The 18,142-nt window shown below is 44.6% G+C and overlaps 3 protein-coding genes across 4 annotated transcripts; all 3 read right to left on the minus strand.

Moving 5' to 3' along the window:
* Positions 1–3,298: 3,298 nt before the first annotated feature.
* On the minus strand, positions 3,299–7,871 carry LOC137600364 (cytochrome P450 3A40-like). 2 transcript variants are annotated; one of them, XM_068321950.1, is made up of 13 exons: positions 7,686–7,871; positions 7,511–7,604; positions 7,126–7,178; positions 6,933–7,032; positions 6,735–6,848; positions 5,846–5,934; positions 5,595–5,743; positions 5,346–5,473; positions 5,169–5,238; positions 4,923–5,083; positions 4,127–4,353; positions 3,866–4,028; positions 3,299–3,559 (listed from the first exon to the last, which is right to left on the minus strand). In XM_068321950.1, exons 1-13 carry the CDS (start codon positions 7,748–7,750, stop codon positions 3,470–3,472), a joined length of 1,503 nt encoding a protein of 500 aa, XP_068178051.1. In that variant the 5' UTR covers positions 7,751–7,871; the 3' UTR covers positions 3,299–3,469. The 2 variants fall into 2 exon arrangements, with proteins under 2 accessions (XP_068178051.1, XP_068178052.1); XM_068321951.1 differs by lacking the exon at positions 7,126–7,178 and having other exon boundaries at positions 7,686–7,815.
* A 1,356-nt stretch (positions 7,872–9,227) lies between these two features.
* Positions 9,228–11,882, minus strand: gpank1 (G patch domain and ankyrin repeats 1). Its single transcript, XM_068321952.1, has 4 exons — positions 11,052–11,882; positions 10,825–10,966; positions 10,660–10,735; positions 9,228–9,760 (listed from the first exon to the last, which is right to left on the minus strand). Exons 1-4 carry the CDS (start codon positions 11,490–11,492, stop codon positions 9,319–9,321), a joined length of 1,101 nt encoding a protein of 366 aa, XP_068178053.1. The 5' UTR covers positions 11,493–11,882; the 3' UTR covers positions 9,228–9,318.
* A 489-nt stretch (positions 11,883–12,371) lies between these two features.
* LOC137600142 (zinc finger protein 585A-like) lies at positions 12,372–17,674 on the minus strand. Its single transcript, XM_068321575.1, has 2 exons — positions 17,444–17,674; positions 12,372–16,514 (listed from the first exon to the last, which is right to left on the minus strand). The coding sequence occupies exon 2, from the start codon at positions 16,471–16,473 to the stop codon at positions 13,288–13,290; it is 3,186 nt and encodes a 1,061-aa protein (XP_068177676.1). The 5' UTR covers positions 16,474–16,514; positions 17,444–17,674; the 3' UTR covers positions 12,372–13,287.
* Positions 17,675–18,142: the final 468 nt, after the last annotated feature.

An 18,142-nucleotide genomic window follows, 5' to 3' on the forward strand; every position in this document is an offset into this window, starting at 1 on the left:
CAGATCTGTTTGTTGGGTTAAAATAGTATGAACAGGAAGAAATTTTAAATGAATGTGGAAAAAGAACATACAACAGAGAAGAAATTTAAACTGAGTATAAAAAGTGGGGGATGATTAATATTGCTGTGACAGAGCACCAATAAAGAATATCAAAATTAGTCATGGTGTCACAGAAAAATAATGAAGTACTCCGTGTGTGGACAGAAAATAAAAACAAAAAGTAATGGACGACATTGTTTTCATAAAACTTAGAGTCCATAAAATTTAGGATGAACGTTTTTGTCCCTGAACCCAACATCTGGTCACCTCCTGTCACACCAGGAAACTGGAGGTCGGGTTCAATAGTACTATCGGTTATCCGCTCAGAATCGATCCTTTATTGCGCTCCTTTCGCTTTCACATAATCAGTGTGTATGAAACTGGAATAAACAAGAAGTATAAAACCCACTTTGATAAGTCATACAAGTCGCAGCCATTGAAACATGTCCCCAAAGTTCACTTTGGCTTCAAGAAGCAGCTTGAAAGTCCGACTTTGATTGATTTCAGTTATTTCCGTGGCATTAAATATATATTTCTCGTTTCCAGCCACAGGAACATGTGGTGTCTGCAGCGTAGCTGCTTTTCCTAGCCCAGATTTTTTTCTTTCTTTTTTTATCTCTACCCTCTGTTTATAAACATGGAAAGAACAAGATGGATGGAAAGTTCGGAGTGTGGATCCGTGGAGGAGCTGGAAGCAGGTGGGGGAGAAAACATGGAAACAGATTGGCCACACGAGGGCGCTAAGATGACGCGAAATAAGCATTTAAATTTAGACATTTTACTTCCAAAATATTTGCAAAAATAAATATTAATGTCAGTGTTGTAACTGAGTAGATTTAATCGAATTCGAACTGTTTTTTTCTTGATTTGAGTATGATCTCATATTTTTAAAACTTGCATTACAGCTTTTTTGACACACTTTTCAAAATAAGATTTCCAGTTACTAAGGACACAAAAAAGAACTGGACAATTTTTTCAGAATAATAAATTAAAATCAAATCAAAATTTTTCTGCATTCTCAAAAATTGCGGAGTTTGCATGTTCTCCCCGTGTCTGCGTGGGTTCTCTCTGGATTCTCCAGCTTCCTCCCACCTCCTTCTGGTCCATTTTAATCAACCAACCTTCCCCCCAGGGCATAGGAATGAAAAAATGATGGGTGGAGTGAGATTTGAACCTATAAACATATGCACACCTGCTCAACACCTTAATAGGCGGAGCTACCTGGTTCCACACGTTGAAGTGCATCTTTGAGTATTTCACATTTTCATGTGACCAAAGAACGTAAGGAAAATGCTCACTGCTGGGATTTGATCCTACATCCTTTAACAAGCACAAGTTGACAAAGATGTTCCTACTGAGCTATTCAGGAGCTCCAGAAGAGCTGGTTGGGTGTTGTATTTATTATTCACAACACTCTGGAGAAAATCTAAAAACAGAGAGTACTTCCTGCACTATTTAACTGAACTAGCTTCTGCTTTATTTAAAAATGTTTGAACCTTCTTCTTGTCTTTGACCAGTAGATTTAACCCACAACTTTAACACTTTTATACAAGAATGTAACTCCTCACTTAAAACTCCCCACACGTCTTTATTTGGACGGCACCAATCGTTCAAAAATGATGTAAAAAAAACATTAAAAACTCGTCACCAGTTTTTGGTCGTGTTTTTCTTGCGAAATTGAATCAAATATATTTCCTGTTCGTTTGATGATTTTATTTTGATCGACCACCGGACATGAACACATGTTGGTGACACTGCCCTCCTGTGGTCAATGGCCGTATTACATATTTTAGTTTTACTCAGTCTTCGTGTCCGAACCCAGACGAACAGTCATCTCCTTTACCTTTAGGAAACTCTAACCAGAAGGGAGAAGGGGCTAATGTTAGTCAGCATTTTAAGCAGTTTTACGATTTTATACATTTCAAATTGTAAGACACGGTAAACTCCATTGCTGATAAAATATTCAAAAGGCTCTTGATTGTAAATGCATTTTATTATTTCAACGTGCAACATTCTTGATTGTTGGATAAATTAAACCAACAATTAAAGGGTGTGACTCCTGAGGTGAACTCAAAAACCAAAAACAACACAAAAAGACAAAGAAACTTTTCAAAGAAAGAAAATACAAGCAAAATGAGACATGCATACTGAATTCATATTCGAGCCCTGACCTCGGGTAAATGAATTCAAACCACTCCCTGCTCTGTAAATACATTTCCTACCCTCCTGTGGCCATACTGAGTAACTACAACAGCAACAGTACATCTCAATACGCAATTAATTTGACACAAGTACTGATATGCTTGAAGTACAACATCACCAAAAGCCTTAAGATAAACATAATAGTAAAGTTGAATTTCCTAGCTTAATATCTGTTAAATTATTCCGTGGAAAACCACACAATAAAGTTATTTCTGAGGACGTGTCAATAATGTTATTCTACGTTCTTGAAGGATCTTTAATAGTGATGCCCTCTTGTGGACATAGTGGGTAACTACAAAAACATTGAAATAAAGTTAGACATTGTTAGATTGTCAATAGCTTCCGGTTGCGACTATCAAAATAATTTTAATCGACGAAACTAATGCGTGTTCGCCCCCCCCCCCAACTCAAAACACATAATTTTGATATTTCGTGATGATTTCATGATTTTATATTTCATATGATATTTCAGCTCACCTTGAATGTAGAATATGTCCTAGAACGTTAGTCACTGTGATGGGATTTGTTGTTAGTTCATCATTTGTGTTAGACGGTGCCTGCTATGTTCTATAATCGCCAGAAGGTGGCAGCAGAGCGCCTCAGTATGGAGTCAGAATGAGTTGGATGTGATTTATTAATGCGTATATGTGACTGAATATGATTATAGTGTGCATATAATATTATTGTAATTAAACACAAACCACTATACGATTACTTTGGGTAACCCACAGCAGAGAGAAGCTGGAATGCTGTAGTGTTGTATTGTTGATTGTTCTCAGGAATAAATAAATACACAACTGATCCATCCACCTCGACTCCTTAGCCATTGCTTCACACATATAGGAAATTGATTTATGATCCTTGAGGGTTCAATCCTTACAGGGTTCAATAAAGCAATAAGAGATATAGATTACATGTTCATGAATGTATATGTGATATAAATAGAACAGAAAAGAAATATCCTGCATAGAAGCCTTTTTCTATATAATATCTCTGTCTGGCTGCTATTTTACAACCACATATAGAAAAGGATCAAGAATGACAGTGTGCATGAAGAAAAATATTTTTTTATTGTTAATTCAGTCTATACAAATGATCCTTTTAATAGCTCAGCTTAAGATGAGTTCTATTAAAACTTTAACACTTGTTCAAACGGATAGAAAAAGAACATAGTGTGTATTCACGAAGGCTTTAACATGGTTAAAATAATCCTCCTCTTGTTATTTGGTTAACTTGTGGCTTCGGCCCTCGGCACCATCTTCAGTTTGATGGGTCGTTTCGGTGCCAACAGGCCTTGAACATCCATCTCAAGTGGAACCTGCCAAGAAATCACATTAGCAAAGCGAACAAAAGTCAACAAAACACAGCAGCAAGCTTTGTTATGTAACGTCTATAAACTGCTGTAGCAACACAAGGAGGACAGGACCTTGTGTAAAGGGCAAAGGGCATTTGACGTAAAACAAATACAGCAGGATGTGATAGTATTCTAATCTTTTTGCTGATATCGGTTGAGACTAGGTGAAAGTCTCACGAATGACTAGTGAGGTTTTTTTTTGGCAGCATCCAGACTTTTGGTAAATGACAGTTGGAGCACATGCAGTATTAATAAAATCGTATCTCTCACCTCAGTCTCCTCACACACACTAAAGCTGTGTCTCTGCAGGATCTCCACCAGCGCGAGCTTCATCATCACCAGAGCAAATCGCATCCCTATGCAATTCCTCGGCCCCGCCCCGAAAGGCATGTATGTGTATGGATCGATGGAGTCTTTGTTGTCTTTGCTGAACCTGAACCAGACACAAATACACACACGTGATGCATGAACAGCAGACATGAGGTGAAAACCTGCAGGGCTGGTTTCTGGGGCTGTTTTGGTCTAATATACCTCTCAGGTTTGAACTCCTCCGGGGCGGGCCACAGTTCTGGGTCGCGGTGCATGGGCCACGTGGGTACCATGACAACCATACCTTTGGGAATGACCAGACCGTTTATCTCCACGGTCGCCTTGGCCACGCGTTCCACACGTGAGGCGACGGGGTACAATCTGAGGGACTCGTTGATGACGCAGTCCAGATAATCCATCTGCATCAGAGCCTGGTACTCTACAGGACCCTACACACACACACACACACACACACACACACACACACACACACACACACACACACACACACACACACAGACACACACACACACACACACACACACAAACACCCACACACACATCAGTGAGACCAGATCTCGTTCTCGTTGGTGGAGTAAAGACGTAGCTCATGTGTTCTCGTGACTTTTGCATTTCTTTTCATTCTTTATCATTGTTTACGTAACTTATATATAATGAATTATACACAGGTAAAGTCTACATGTCTATTGGTTGATAAAAATATGTTTTTATTTTACATAATTTAGGGGGTTTGGAGCTTTTTACACAACTGGAAAGGATCAAAATGATTTTATTTTAAAAGGGAAAAAATTGTTTGACTTACGAACATCCGTCACGGAACAAATTAAAATCGTATCTCGAGGTACGACTGTATTTAACAAACTGGACTAATTCATTTGGCTTGTCCAAAGGTAACAGGACCTTGAAGGTTTGCTTCTCAGTAGCACAAAATCAATGAAAACAACTTTATGTTATTATTCGTGACACATTTCTGCAATCTCAAATCCTCCTCGCGTACCTTATTGGGGAAGGTGGAGTCGATCTCCTCCTGCAGGCGTTCCATGATATGAGGGTTTAGTGCCAGGTTGTAAGCCAAGAAACAGAGAGAGGAGCTGGTGGTCTCATAACCAGCAAACAGGAAGATCATGGACTGGGACAGGATCTCGTGGTCGTTCAGTCCTTGAGGTATAAGATTTGATTCAGAGAACCTTCATTTTATGCTTTTATGCTTGTATAGTTACAGGTATACGTTTATTTGTATCACCTTTATCCTCCATTCCACTGTTGTTGTTCTTCTGAGAGTCCATCATCAGCTGAAGGAAATCCACTCGGCTCTAAAAGGAGACTTGTTTCAGAAAAGCTGTGATTCTATTTAAATTAAATTAATCTGCTTCTAGTTGTATGTACACACATGCACACAAACACACAAAAACAGCAATACCTTTTGTTTGCTGGTCTCTCGATTGTCCTTGATCTTCTGCAGCGCAGCATAGAAGAAGTCTGTGACTGAAGTAGGAAAGAAGGAAAACTCTAACTTCCCAAGAATAGGACCCAAAAAGGGAAAGAAAGCTGAAATAAGAAGAAGAAGAAGAAAAAAACAATTAATTCATAACAGAAAGTCATACATCCACCATTTAGATCAGTGTGATCATTTGGATCACAATCATTTAGATGAAATAAAATCACGTACCAACTGCAAGTAAGAGGGGGTTCAAAAGATCGAACTTCAGCATCTTCTTGATGTTGGTGACGAAGGGGTCAGTGGGGTTGTTGAGAGAATCTATGTCCACACTGAAGGCGGTGCTGGTCACAACATCCATGCTGTAGGGTCCGAAAAACCTAGAGACCACACAAACACATCAGAAGAGTCGTCTCACATACCCGAGTTTCCTCTGGGACACTTTAAATGAACGGATATTCAGTTTGTTAAAAAGTTCTTACTCCTTCAGCTCTAAAGGCTTGTTCCTGTCTGCCTCCTTCTTCATGTTGTTGACCAGAATAGCAGAGTGATGCTTCATTATGCTAAACATCTGAAGCACAGAGACACAGATGTAAATAAAACATTATTTTATTCCGACTTTAACTCGGAGAGATTCAGTTCAATGCGATGTGAATGAAGGAGGAGGTAAACAGACGAGGATGTCAGCCTGTTCCCTCCCTGCAGTTCACCTAGGGGGCGCTAGAGGGGGCGCTAAACACAAAAGTATTTAATCCTACTTCAAGACAAAAAGGTCCACATACTATATTAATTTTTGAAAATACATTTTTGATTGTGCAAAATTTATACATTAAAAGTCAAACAAATAAACTCTAATGTTTTTGTGATTTATGCCTTAACGAGACGATTTGTTTCTTGTTCTTCCTTCCGGTTTTGAACACGCACAACTCGCTCTGGGTGGACTTCGGGATAAAAGTCCGTTTACCTGTAAACGCTAAGCATTTCGCTAAATGACAACTGCTGAAATGACATGACAAAATAACATCACTTTGAAATAAAACTGGATAAAATATTAAAGATTGCTATTCAAACAAACATTATCAACATGTGACCGTCAAAAAAGTCCGTATTAACGCTGTACACTGCTATAAAGTAGCATGTATGCTAGCGAGTGCTATCAACGCTGTTGATAACTTCTGCTTTATTTGAAAACATTTAAATATTAAAACCTGTAATAAACTTATTTTCATTGTTTTGATAAATTGTATAATTATATCCAAGCCATAAAAAAAAAAAAAAATTCTGTAAAGTGTAAAGAACAGCGCGCACACAAACCGGAAGTCCTTCTAAAGGTGCATCTCGACTAGCGGAACATTTCCGGTTCTCCTTTACCTCTTTCAGTCTTCCCGAGGTGAAGGAGGGAGACAGAACAGCGCGGATCCTCTTCCACTCTTCATCCTCAGCGATGGACACGGCGTCGTACAGAGGACCGTTCAGTTGGAAGTTCTGTAAAACCATCAAGAACCGTCTTAGAGAGGGGATTTCAAATTAAGAGCACCGACGGAAGTACTTTAATGTGAAAGCGCCTACTCTGCGGTTGGTGAACAGAGAGTAACACTCTTTGATCAGGATGGTTTTGATCATCGCGGGGTCGGTGATGCACAGCACCGGCTGACGGCCATCGTAAATACTAAAGACAATAAAGAGAGATGAAGTGAGATGTTTGTGATCACGTCACTGACAGATCAATATTAACAAGATCCAGATCAATATCCAGACCTACCCCCATATTTTTCCATACTTGTTGTTACAGTCTTTGTCGAAGTACATGAATCCCTGAGGATAAGAGTTAGAATAATGTTTGAAGACATTTCCGTTGTTATTGTGTTGATATTAAGATCACACTAAATGTTAAGAAAGAGATGAAGCAAAAATCATTTTTATATTGTATTTTATTTATTTCATATATTTAAATTTTACAGGTTTATTATTTAAGTCCTCTATTCTCGTACTATTTTGACTTTATTCTCATAAACGTCAATTTTGAAATAATTATATTTACCAGTCACCTGTCAGTTTACAGACTAACTCAAATACTGAGAACAAATTTGTTAATGCATTTATTCGTTGGTTTGTCTGGAATTAAAATGGAAAATCCTCCTACAAACCTTTTTATAGGCGAGCATGGTGCCGAAAAAAGGGATCGGTGTTGGACCTGGAACCCCCATTTTCTTAAAGGTTCGAAATGGCCAGTAGACATACCTGAGAAAAATCACACACACATTATACACACAACTATAGAAACCAATTACACACACAACATGAAACACCTAACACACTCACACACTGAACAGGGTGACGAGCAGAACCAGGAGGGTCCACGTCTCAGCGGAGAAGTAGAAGTCCATGTCTGGTTGTGTGTGTCTCTCGTTCCGGGACAGATCGGCTCCCGATGCGGAGCCAGAGCCGTGACCGCAGGTTTTTATGTCCCGCAACTCGGACCCGTTGCGTGAGAGCAGGAAAGGAAGTGAATGAGAGCCAATGACGGTCCGGGAGAAGAGGGGGGGGCGGGCACATTTATTGTTATATTTCATGGGCACACACACACACACACACACACACACACACACACACACACACACACACACACACACACACACACACACACACACACACACACACACACACACACACACACACGGAGTATATATTAAATTATTACATATATTTCATTTTTAAAATATAGTTTACATTTAGTATGTGTCCCTCACTCTCTATAAATAGACACACATACATATTTACAGACATACACATACATTAAAAAAAAAAGTAAATAATTTTTTACACACACATTTGACCTGCAGTCTGCCCCCTCTCCAACATGCCTGGGCAGCCTCCCCTGTGGGTGGCTGTTGTCGTTCCACAGGTAGCAGGGAGTGTCCAGAGCTCTTGCGTAACGCAGAGACAAGAGATTTAATGTTGGACAGAGTTCACCCAGGTACAACAACAAGTGAGTCACCATCCGATTTGGAGGGAGAACCGTTCTCTGGATCATATGTCTACCCGAGCTTCTCGTGAACTTCCCTTCAGTTTCAGCTGGGGCTTTCCTTCGTTTCTCAAGGTCCACTTGTTTTGTCCTATAGCAGTGATCTTTAATGTCACATAAATGTTCACTGACAACTGATTTAATTTTGTTTCCGAAGATGAAGGAACCTTAAAGCTGTTACTGATAACAGGTGATTCACGGCTAATTCTAATAGTTTGTACAAAAGCGCTGATGCTTCACATCAGAGCAGCTCTAGAGACTCAGTCTGACTGACTGGGTTGGGGTTCACACTTCATCCCAATCTGAAGTGGTTTCATGAGGTCAGTGACCTTGACCTTTGAACACCAAATTCCAGTCCGTTCATACTTGAGGTGCTTTGTTCCAGGTGAAGTTCCCACCAGGACTCACACCAACAGGATAGGAAACCTCAGCTTTGTTGTTTAAGGTCTGCTGGGATCAACCACAGAAACCACAGACAAGACTTTCACTTCTATTAATATGGAGACAAAAGTACAACTGATGCAAGAAAGTGTAACTGTCGAGTCACACGAGTCAGGAGTGTAGGTGAGTCGGAGTAGGTGAGAAGGCGCGAGGCACAGCTACTGAGGGAGAGTTCACTGTCTGGTTATATAAGGCTGCATTCATTCTAATCTAGCAGCACAGTGATGCCTTGAGATAATACACACAATACCAGATGAGTGTGTTGACTGGCTTCCATCAAAGACTGACTGGACAAGTTTAACCTGATATCTAGAGAAAACTTTGATCTCATAAAAAACTGGCTACGCCACACAAAATGGAAACAAAAGATACAGAACATCTGCATTTATACAACAACATTTTAATGCGTCTATTAAAGCTATCAACAAGAATAAAACTTGTTTCATGGTTTACAGACACATTTTGTTGAAAAGTCACTGTGTGCAAACATCATAAATAAAAAGAGGTCCGAAAGTCTCTCTCCCAGTTCTTGTCCTTCTGCTCGTTTCTCCTCCATTCTTCTTTCCTCTGTCCTTTCCCTCCTTTCCCTTCTTTCTCTCTGGATGGTGGTTTCACCGCCTCGCGGTCTCTGGCTTTGAAGTGAGTCACTCTGGCCCTCTTTATCTGTCCATAGCCCAGGCCTTTCTGGTCTCTCTTCAGCACCGTCGCCACCGGCTGTTTGGAGCCGTCGCCGTCCGGTCCCAGTCCCGTTCCTGGTTTCCAGCCACAGCGAACCATCATCTTGTAGCTCTTGCTGGACGGAGGCAGACAGTAGAAGGGCGTTGGGGGGGGCTGCTGCAAACTGAACTGATGCAGAGTGGAGGAGACGTGTGACAGCAGGCTGCTGGTGTAGGTGGTCCGGCACGTGTCGCACCACTGGGGCTGGGGGGCACTGGGTGACAAGAGAAGACAAGACAAAGGTTTAGGAACAAGATCATAAATATTCAATTCATTATGGAATGTATGTATGTATGTATGTATGTATGTATGTATGTATGTATGTATATATGTATGTATGTATGGAAATACAGAGGATGCAGCTCCAAGAAACATCTCACTGACGTTCAGCTGAAGGGGGCAACACTAGTTATCAGGAGGGAGGGCATCCAGACTTTTCCTCCATTACACTACATATTTTTGTTCATATTGTTTGTTTGATGAGTAAAGCAATGCTAATTCTGTTGTTTAATTGTAATTACTTTCTTTTTCTAGAAATAACTAAAAGTAAGATTAGACACTGTTATGTGAACATTACTTAAGAGCTGATTATTTAATGGAGTGTCCTAATTTATTCACATGACTTTATATTTGTCATTGTGTTATTGCTTGATAACCCTACAATTAAATTTAATCAGTGGAGCACTATCTGTCCAGGAGGTCAAACGATGCACAAACAACTATTTTATGGGAGCTTACAGAGAGCCAGAGAAATAAAATACTGGGTTACCAAAGAAAGTTACTAATCAACACAAATCTCGCCCTCATTTTACTTTTTGCTTTAGTCACAAAAAGAAAATCTCTGTGTTGAACTTTCTTGGTAAACCCAGATGTTGTTTCATCGGTGTTAAAACTCATGAATAGATGGATGAACCGCTGCTGGAGGCGGTGAGAGTGAACAATAAACCCAGGCAGACGTCATCATCACAGGAGTTTCCTACACATTCGATGAATGGATTTAATTGGCTTTGTTTGATTTAATCAACTTCCAGAGCCAGTTAGTATTCAAACATCAATACGTTTAACGATAATCCTCCATCTGGTTCAAACATTAACAGCTTCAGGGAGTCTAACCTGTTTAGAGAACTTGCTTTCCTGTGTGTGGTTCTCCCAGAGCTCTCCAGCACCTCCAACACATCAGTGTGGCCACCTGGGGATGGAAGTACACCAGGAAGATCAACACAACACACACAAACTTGAAAACTGTAGAGTTGTCGATAGGAGAACTGGGGGTTCTACCTTCCAGCGCCAGGTCTCTGGCATCCCTGCCCTGCAGATCCGTCACTCCAACCCACGCTGCTCCCTCCTGCAGCAACAACCTCACAGCCGCTGTCTGCCCCATCCAGCTCGCACACATCATAGCAGTCCAGAAATATGTGTCCTGGAGGGTAAACAAAGGGCTTTAAAACACACATCAGACATTTACTGAAAGGAACAGACGATGAGAAGGAAGCAGCGGACTGTACGTGGAAGTTGATGTCGACCCCCTTGGACAGCAGCTCCCTGAGGCCGGGTGTGTCCCCCTCATGGGCGCAGCGCAACAGCCGGAGTCCCAGCAGCTCCGTCAGCCTCTCCGAGCCGCTCGGCTGTCCTCCTCCGGGGGTTCCTTCACTTTCACCCCTTCTCTGCCGCCCCACAGAGTGTGTCCGTCCCCGCAGCGTGTCTGCCGCCCGCAGCCCCCGTCTCCTCGCTTCCCGGTTGGACGGAACGTATCTCGGTAGTTTGGGCCGCTCTCCTCCATCTCTCCTGCTCCGTGCGCAGCTGGAAGCTTCGTTCGTGAGGCGTTCGTAGAAATCTCTGGCCTCCTCCCCACTCAGCTGAACGGCCGGAGCGGAGCTGCGATGTTCCGCTGTGTCGATGCTGAAAACATCCTGTCCGCTGGCGAGAGCGAAGCCTCTGGTAGCCATAGCGTTTAGCTAAAGCCAGGCTAGTTTTCAGGTTATTACGGAGAAACCTTAACGTTGTTTACTTATTTTTATATTACTGATATATTAAGGCAAGTAGTTTTCCGCCCGGTTAATTATAAAACATTAAATTACTTACAACTAGAAGACATGGCGTTCATTAGCCTAGCTAGGTTAGCATCAGCTAGCATCAGCTAGCAGTCGATAGTCTGCGACCAGCTACGGGGCATCATTCCGTAGTAGCAGGTTACTTATATATGCTAAATATATAAATATAATTCATTGAGTGAATATAGATATCAGCCAAAAGTCACCGTTAAGAGGGAAAAACAACCGAATAACGTCTTAAATAATACAAACGCATCAGACAGACGAGCGGAAGCTGAGCTCTTCCTGTTGCTGAACGGAGATGCGCTGGTCGTTCATTATTTTGGTGACGTCGCACGAGTGCTGCCACCTAGCGGACTGGAAGTTCCGTTTTCTGATCACATCAATAAAAAACACCCCAAATATTGGTACGTTTTTTATGTGATATCGTTTTTGATGAGTTCATCAACATGTTTTTTCATTAATGTATATTTTGTACAATTTTATTGTTTTGTATTTATTTAATTAATTCTGACCTGACAGTATTTGTGCTGTATACGAGTCTGTATAATCCCCATGGCACCCTCATGTGGACAGCTGGATTCCAGGTACTGTACTACTCCATTACTTCCACTCAATTATTTACCTTCACTGAGATTTGTCAGGATTAAAAATGTTCAAATTTTATGAAAATAATGCATTTTCAAGCATTTTTATGAGCTGAACATCAAATTCTATTCACATGATTCTCACTTGAGTTTAGGTGAATAAAAATCTATAACTTGGAACTTGTTTTTACGTTGTTAACAATATTTATTTTCATGGCATTTCTCGAAACACAGTTGCAAAATGCTTGATTACAGAGAAGCAAAATAGAAAAATCATGAAAAAAAAAGTCAAAATACTACCATATAATGTGGCGAGGACAACAAAGGTAGTCTGGATTTTACTGACATGATTGAAATGATATCCAGTCTTTGACCAAAGTAAAGGCAAACAGAGGAACAAAGGCTCCAGAACCAAAGTCCATGGCACTCCGTTTGAGTTTTTTGGCAACAGTGCATGAATGAAGAATTACATGAGGAGAGAAAAGTAGGCACAGAAAAGAAAAGGAAAAAAGCATGGTCGTGAAAAACAGTCACAAACTCTGGTGAGTAAAAGGTACACAAAACAAGCACCACATTCATGAGCTTTGTTTTCAGAACATTAGACATGCAATCATTCAAATTGTGACGTGTTTAGGTTTTCTTTAACCTAGACTGAGGCGGGTGGGCCGGCGGGGGGACGTGATGCTAAAGCACCACCCAAAAGTTAAAAGTTATGGTTTAATTTCAGGTTTGTTTACATTTGATGGTTAGCAAAAACCAGCCGATTACTTATTAACATCGAGTAACAGTTGAGAAAGAGACCAATCATTTACACAACGACCACAAGGTTGGAAACCTTTTGTTTGCGAGCCTGTTTGCATCCAGATGTTTAACATTTGAGAACCTTGGCTTGTGACAAAAAAGCTTTTGTAAGAATAAAAATAGGAATAAATAACCATGATTAATGAGCTGTTTAACAAATGACGCATCAGTAGTGTCTGAAAGTTGGCTTACTTTTTCTAAAAACATCCATAATTTTCGATCAAATCATTTCTGACTGACGTTCACGGTGTACTCCTCTAGTGGAACCGACGGGTTCTAAACGTGCAAAAGCCACCGAAGCTTCACTGGAGTTCGTTTACGGTGGACTCTGACGGGTGGAACTTACTGATGTGCCTGTTCCTGTCGCCCGTCTGCGTGAAGGTCTGACCGCAGTGGGAGCAGGAGTAGGGCCTCTCTCCCGTGTGGATCCTCATGTGGACGTTCAGTTTGTCTTTGCTGATGAAGCGTTTGTTGCAGCAGGTGCAGGCGAACGGCTTGTCCCCCGTGTGGTAGCGCTGGTGCATCTTCAGCTCCGTCATGCGGCCGTAAGTCCTGCCGCACTGGGGGCACTCGTAGCTGGGACGCACCTCCATATGCTGCCGGCCGTGCAGCCGCAGGCCGCTGGACGAGCGGAAGCTCTTGCTGCACTGGGAGCACTGGTAGGGCTTCTCCCCCGTGTGGATGTGCGTGTGCAGCTTGAGGCTGGCGGCCGACGGGAAGCCGTTGCCGCATATGGAGCAGAGGTGCGGCCTCTCGCCCGTGTGGATGGTCAGGTGCTTCTCCAGCTTGTTCTTGTTGAGGAAGGTCCTGCCGCAGACGGGGCAGCTGGACGGCTGCTCGCCCTCGTGGGCGCCCATGTGCTCCGTCAGCTCCACCAGCGTGCAGAAGGCGTGATCGCAGCGCGTGCACGAGTACGGCCTCTCCCGCTTGAACTTCCTGTGTTTGAGGCAGTGCTGCTCCAGGTCCTCCTTCTCCTCGAACGTCTCGATGCAGCAGCTGCACTGGTGCGGACGCTCCTCCACGTGCGTCCTCAGGTGGTACTTCAACGCCGTCAGCTTCAGGAAGACGCTGTCGCAGTGGGGACACCTGGACTCGCGCCGGTCGTGCACCATCACGTGCCGCTTGTAGTGCGACAGCTTGATGAAGTGTTTGCGACACAACGAACAGTAATACTGCTCCCCCTGGTGGCCGAGGACGTGCTTCTTCAGCGCGTACTCCACTTTAAACTTCTTGCCGCAGACGTCGCAGGGGTACGACTTGTCGTGAACCTTCATGTGCGTCTCCAGGTCGTCCGTGGTGTCGAAGGTTTCGTCGCACTTGGGACACATCCCGTTGTTCTCCTTCACGTGGATCTCCAGGTGTTTGTTCAGGTCCTCCGGGAAGGCGAAGTCCTTGTGGCAGTCGGGACACGTGTAGCACTCGCTGTTGGAGCCTTTGCGGTGTGTCACGATGTGTCTTTTCAGGTGATACAATCGGCCGAATTCCTTTCCGCAGTCGTTGCAGGTGAGGCTCCTGGAGCTGCTGGACTGGACCTTCTTGTGAACTTTGAGGTGACTCACGAGCGCCGACTTTTCCTTGAACTGTTTCTGACAGGCGAAGCACGTCAGGCCTTCGACCACGTGGGTCTTCTTGTGCGTGCGGAGCTCCAGCATGCTGCTCAAGCTTTCGCCGCACTTGGAGCAGATGTGCTGACCCACGTCGTGCTGGTTCCTCAGGTGACGCGTCATGTGGTACGACTGGCTGAAGGTCAGGGAGCAGATGGGGCAGCTGAAGGGTTTCTCCTTCGTGTGCGTCCTCATGTGTCTCTCCAGTTTGTTCTGACCTCTGAAGTGTCTGTCGACGCAGATCGGACAGGAGTAGCCCTTCTTCGTCGGCGCGGCGCCGTCGTCTTTCTGAGCCGTCGCTTCATCCGCGTCCACGTCTTCAGTTTTAACTCTGACTTTGGCGACTTTAACCTGAGAATCGCCGGATTGTTCCTCGTTCTCCCCGTCGTCGTCGTCGCTCTCGCTGTACTCCTCGATGCAGCGTTCCGCTAATTCTCTGCTCGTCGTTTCGTCGCTTCGGTGGGAGCTCCGTCCCGCCGTCCGATGTTTTTTTCCGTGGATCAAGACGTGACTGAAAAACGCGCCGCTGTCGGCGAACACCTGGCAGCAGTCGGGACACGTCAGCACCTGCGACGCGTGCGTCTTCTTGTGTTCTCTGAGCTCGCCGACGCTGCCCAGACTCTCCCCGCAGGTGGAGCAGACGTGGGGGCCGGCGTCGTGCTTGTTCCTCATGTGACGCGTCATGTGATACGACTGGCTGAAGGTCAAAGTGCAGACGGGGCAGCTGAATGGCTTCTCCTTTGTGTGCGTCCTCATGTGCCGCGCCAGTTTGTGGGCGTCGCTGAAGCGCCGGTCAACGCAGAATGGACAGCAGGGGCCTTTCTGATTGGTCGATGAAATGAGGAATTCCTCGTCCTCGTCTTCATCCTCGGTATCATCTGTGTTATCATCATCATCATCAGCAGCAGCAGAAGCAGAAATGATGTCAAAATCTTTGTCGCCGCCTTCTTCTCTTCCCTGAGACGACAAGGCCGCCTCGTCGTCATCATCATCATCATCATCATGGGCTGGAGGAGACTCATCGGCGTTCTTCAGCTCATCTTCATCATCACGATCATCGCGATAACGTGGTTCCTTTCTGACGGAGCGCTCATCTTTACACCGAGGTGCTCTTCTTGGGGTTTTATTCACACGTGGTTTCGTCGGCGCCTTCGCTCGTCTCTCTCCGCGCCGAGGTCGCCCCCTTCTGGCCTTCCTCTGAACGGGAGGATCCAAGTCTTCGCCGATATCGACGCTGACCTCATGAACGCCGAACAGTTCCGATTCACCTAAAGCGGCTTCTAGGTCTTTGCCGACAACCAGCGCTTTGTCCAGAGTTAAAGATTCTCCTTCCAGCAGGAGCCTCTCTTTGAGCTGCGGACAGTTTGTGTTCTGGATCAACTGATCCAGGATTAGTTGATCTCTAAACTCGCCGTAGTCACACGGCCTCAGCAGTTCTTCTAACGCCGCCACAAACTGAGCTACAGTTTCCCCGGGCATCTGGGTCCGGTGATGGAATTTAAGGCGATACGTCTGCGACGCGTGATCCGACGTGAAGTAAAGCGTCAGCGTCGAGACGACGGCGGCGTACGACCCTCCGCTCGGCGCCAGCGTCCTGAAGACGCGCTGGCCCTCGGCGCCGAGGCAGTTCTGCAGCAGCAAACACTTGCTGGAGTCGGACAGATCCTTTTCGCCGATTTGGTCCATGTAGACTTCGAACGCTTTGAGCCACTTGTGCCAAAGCATGACCGGTTCCCCGGGGGCCGGGAGGAACGCCGGAGGGGGGGACAGGATGATGAGCAGGGGCTCCGGCAGCTGCTCAAAGGGGAACTCCTGCTTCACCACCTCGTCTGCCTCCACAGTCACTTCACCCATGGTTACTCCTTCCTCAGCAGGGGGTTCCATTCAGCTCGTCCGCGCTCAGGATTCATCCCACTCGGCCCCCCCTGTGAGGAAAAGGAAAAACAAACTTGTAAAAGTTATTCACAAGTTATTTGCAGTTTCTTCAGTGGAATCAAAGTTCCAGGTCGTCTGACGGCCGGGGCCTCCAGGAGAACCGCCCTCCGGTCTCCAGACGCTGATAACGCCCAGGATCTCAGCTAGCTCAGGCTAGCCTTTAGCGGTGCTGCCATCAGACTTCCCATGATGCACTGAGCTCCTCTCTCCTCCTCTACACTGTCACGTCTCATTTAAACTGACTTGTTCTGTGTTGTCACACCCTTCAGGTTACCGTGGAGACAGTCTACTAGTGGGATGACTGTCGACACCCGCTGACGTCACCATTAACGTCACGATCATTAGAATTACTATGATCAGTTATTGTTTAGTAACCATAAACACAACTGTAATCAATGGGTTCCTCCTGGAATGAAGATGAACAGGTAGGAGCAGTTGTTTGACTACCTACCACCTGCTGCCATGGCAACAACAAAAACACTGCAAACACACCCCCCACCATCAAAGATCTGCCCCGAGAACCTGCCAGCTTTAATCAATGACCTCCTGGGAGGGAATTAGTGGAAATACTTCAGACACTGATTGATTATTGATTGAAAGGTTGCCAGTAAATATTTTCAGAACAAAATGAATTCAAACACAAACAGTCACACCAAGTTACTTTATTTCCACAGCTTAACTCTCATATGTTCTTCACGTCAGACGTGATTCTGACGTCACACCCCACCTCCGAACCTGACGTCACACCCCCGACTACAGAATCTGTAGGTATTTCCTGTCATCGAATAAAAGTCGCACAAAAACAACAGACGTTTGTTTTTCACGCCAGCGGTAAAGGACGCGTTTGGTGCGGTCGGTGCGGCTTCTTGTGCGCCGCGGCGCCCGAACGCCGGGACCGGAGGAGGGGATCAGAACTCACCGAACCGAACTGGGTCACAAGTCGGCTCCAAACGGACGGAGGCGCGGCGTGTCGCGGCCGCTGCAGCCCGGTGCCGCCGCGCAGACGTCTGGGTTCCGGCACCGAGCTCCGCGGGGTGAACCGGTGACAGTTAACGATCCACTAGTCACCAGCAGCAACGAAAACAAAGCTGGATGTGGAAAAACAGCTCCGCCATGCTGACAGTCCGTCTTCCGGTCACCACAACCGCTGGAGCTGATCGGCGCCGCGGCCCCACAGCGCCTCCCGGCGGCGGGAGGGCGCAACGCGCCGAGGGTTTCTGCGGGCGTTTGGTTGTTTTAACGTTAAAGAGACCTAAAAAAAAACCCCTGAGGAATATTTACTGTATTTGTTGACGTGAAAAAGGTTTTTTTTTAATGATGCCATTTAATGATTGGTCCAAGTTAAACATTCACACAAGCAGATGTTTGTGCTCAAGGTCAGAATTCTTTAGAATAGACTCAGAATTCAAGAGTCACACTTTGGGTAGATTGTTTTGTTCTTCTTCTGTCATAAACACTTACAATGAAATATAACATTAAAATACAGCTGTCAAATACATGGATAAAGGTAAAAAGCACATTTGTCCCTGAAATGTAGTCAAGTAAAAGTATTAAGTGGCCAAAAATGGAAATATTCAACTGATTACTCCATTACTTACATGTCCTTCTGTACATGAAG

Source organism: Antennarius striatus, chromosome 8, assembly GCF_040054535.1.
Source record: "Antennarius striatus isolate MH-2024 chromosome 8, ASM4005453v1, whole genome shotgun sequence".
Lineage (NCBI taxonomy): Eukaryota > Metazoa > Chordata > Actinopteri > Lophiiformes > Antennariidae > Antennarius > Antennarius striatus.

Coding starts and splice junctions, on each gene's coding strand:
- LOC137600142 (XM_068321575.1), bottom strand. CDS start 16,473: ATGGAACCCCCTGCTGAGGAAGGAGTAACCATGGGTGAAGTGACTGTG.
- gpank1 (XM_068321952.1), bottom strand. CDS start 11,492: ATGGCTACCAGAGGCTTCGCTCTCGCCAGCGGACAGGATGTTTTCAGC. Junction 10,736..10,824: donor CAGAGACCTGGCGCTGGAAG/GTAGAACCCCCA, acceptor TTCCATCCCCAG/GTGGCCACACTGATGTGTTG. Junction 9,761..10,659: donor AAAGCAAGTTCTCTAAACAG/GTTAGACTCCCT, acceptor CTTGTCACCCAG/TGCCCCCCAGCCCCAGTGGT.
- LOC137600364 (XM_068321950.1), bottom strand. CDS start 7,750: ATGGACTTCTACTTCTCCGCTGAGACGTGGACCCTCCTGGTTCTGCTC. Junction 4,354..4,922: donor ACTCCACCTTCCCCAATAAG/GTACGCGAGGAG, acceptor GTGTGTGTGTAG/GGTCCTGTAGAGTACCAGGC. Junction 3,560..3,865: donor GTGTGTGTGAGGAGACTGAG/GTGAGAGATACG, acceptor ATTTCTTGGCAG/GTTCCACTTGAGATGGATGT.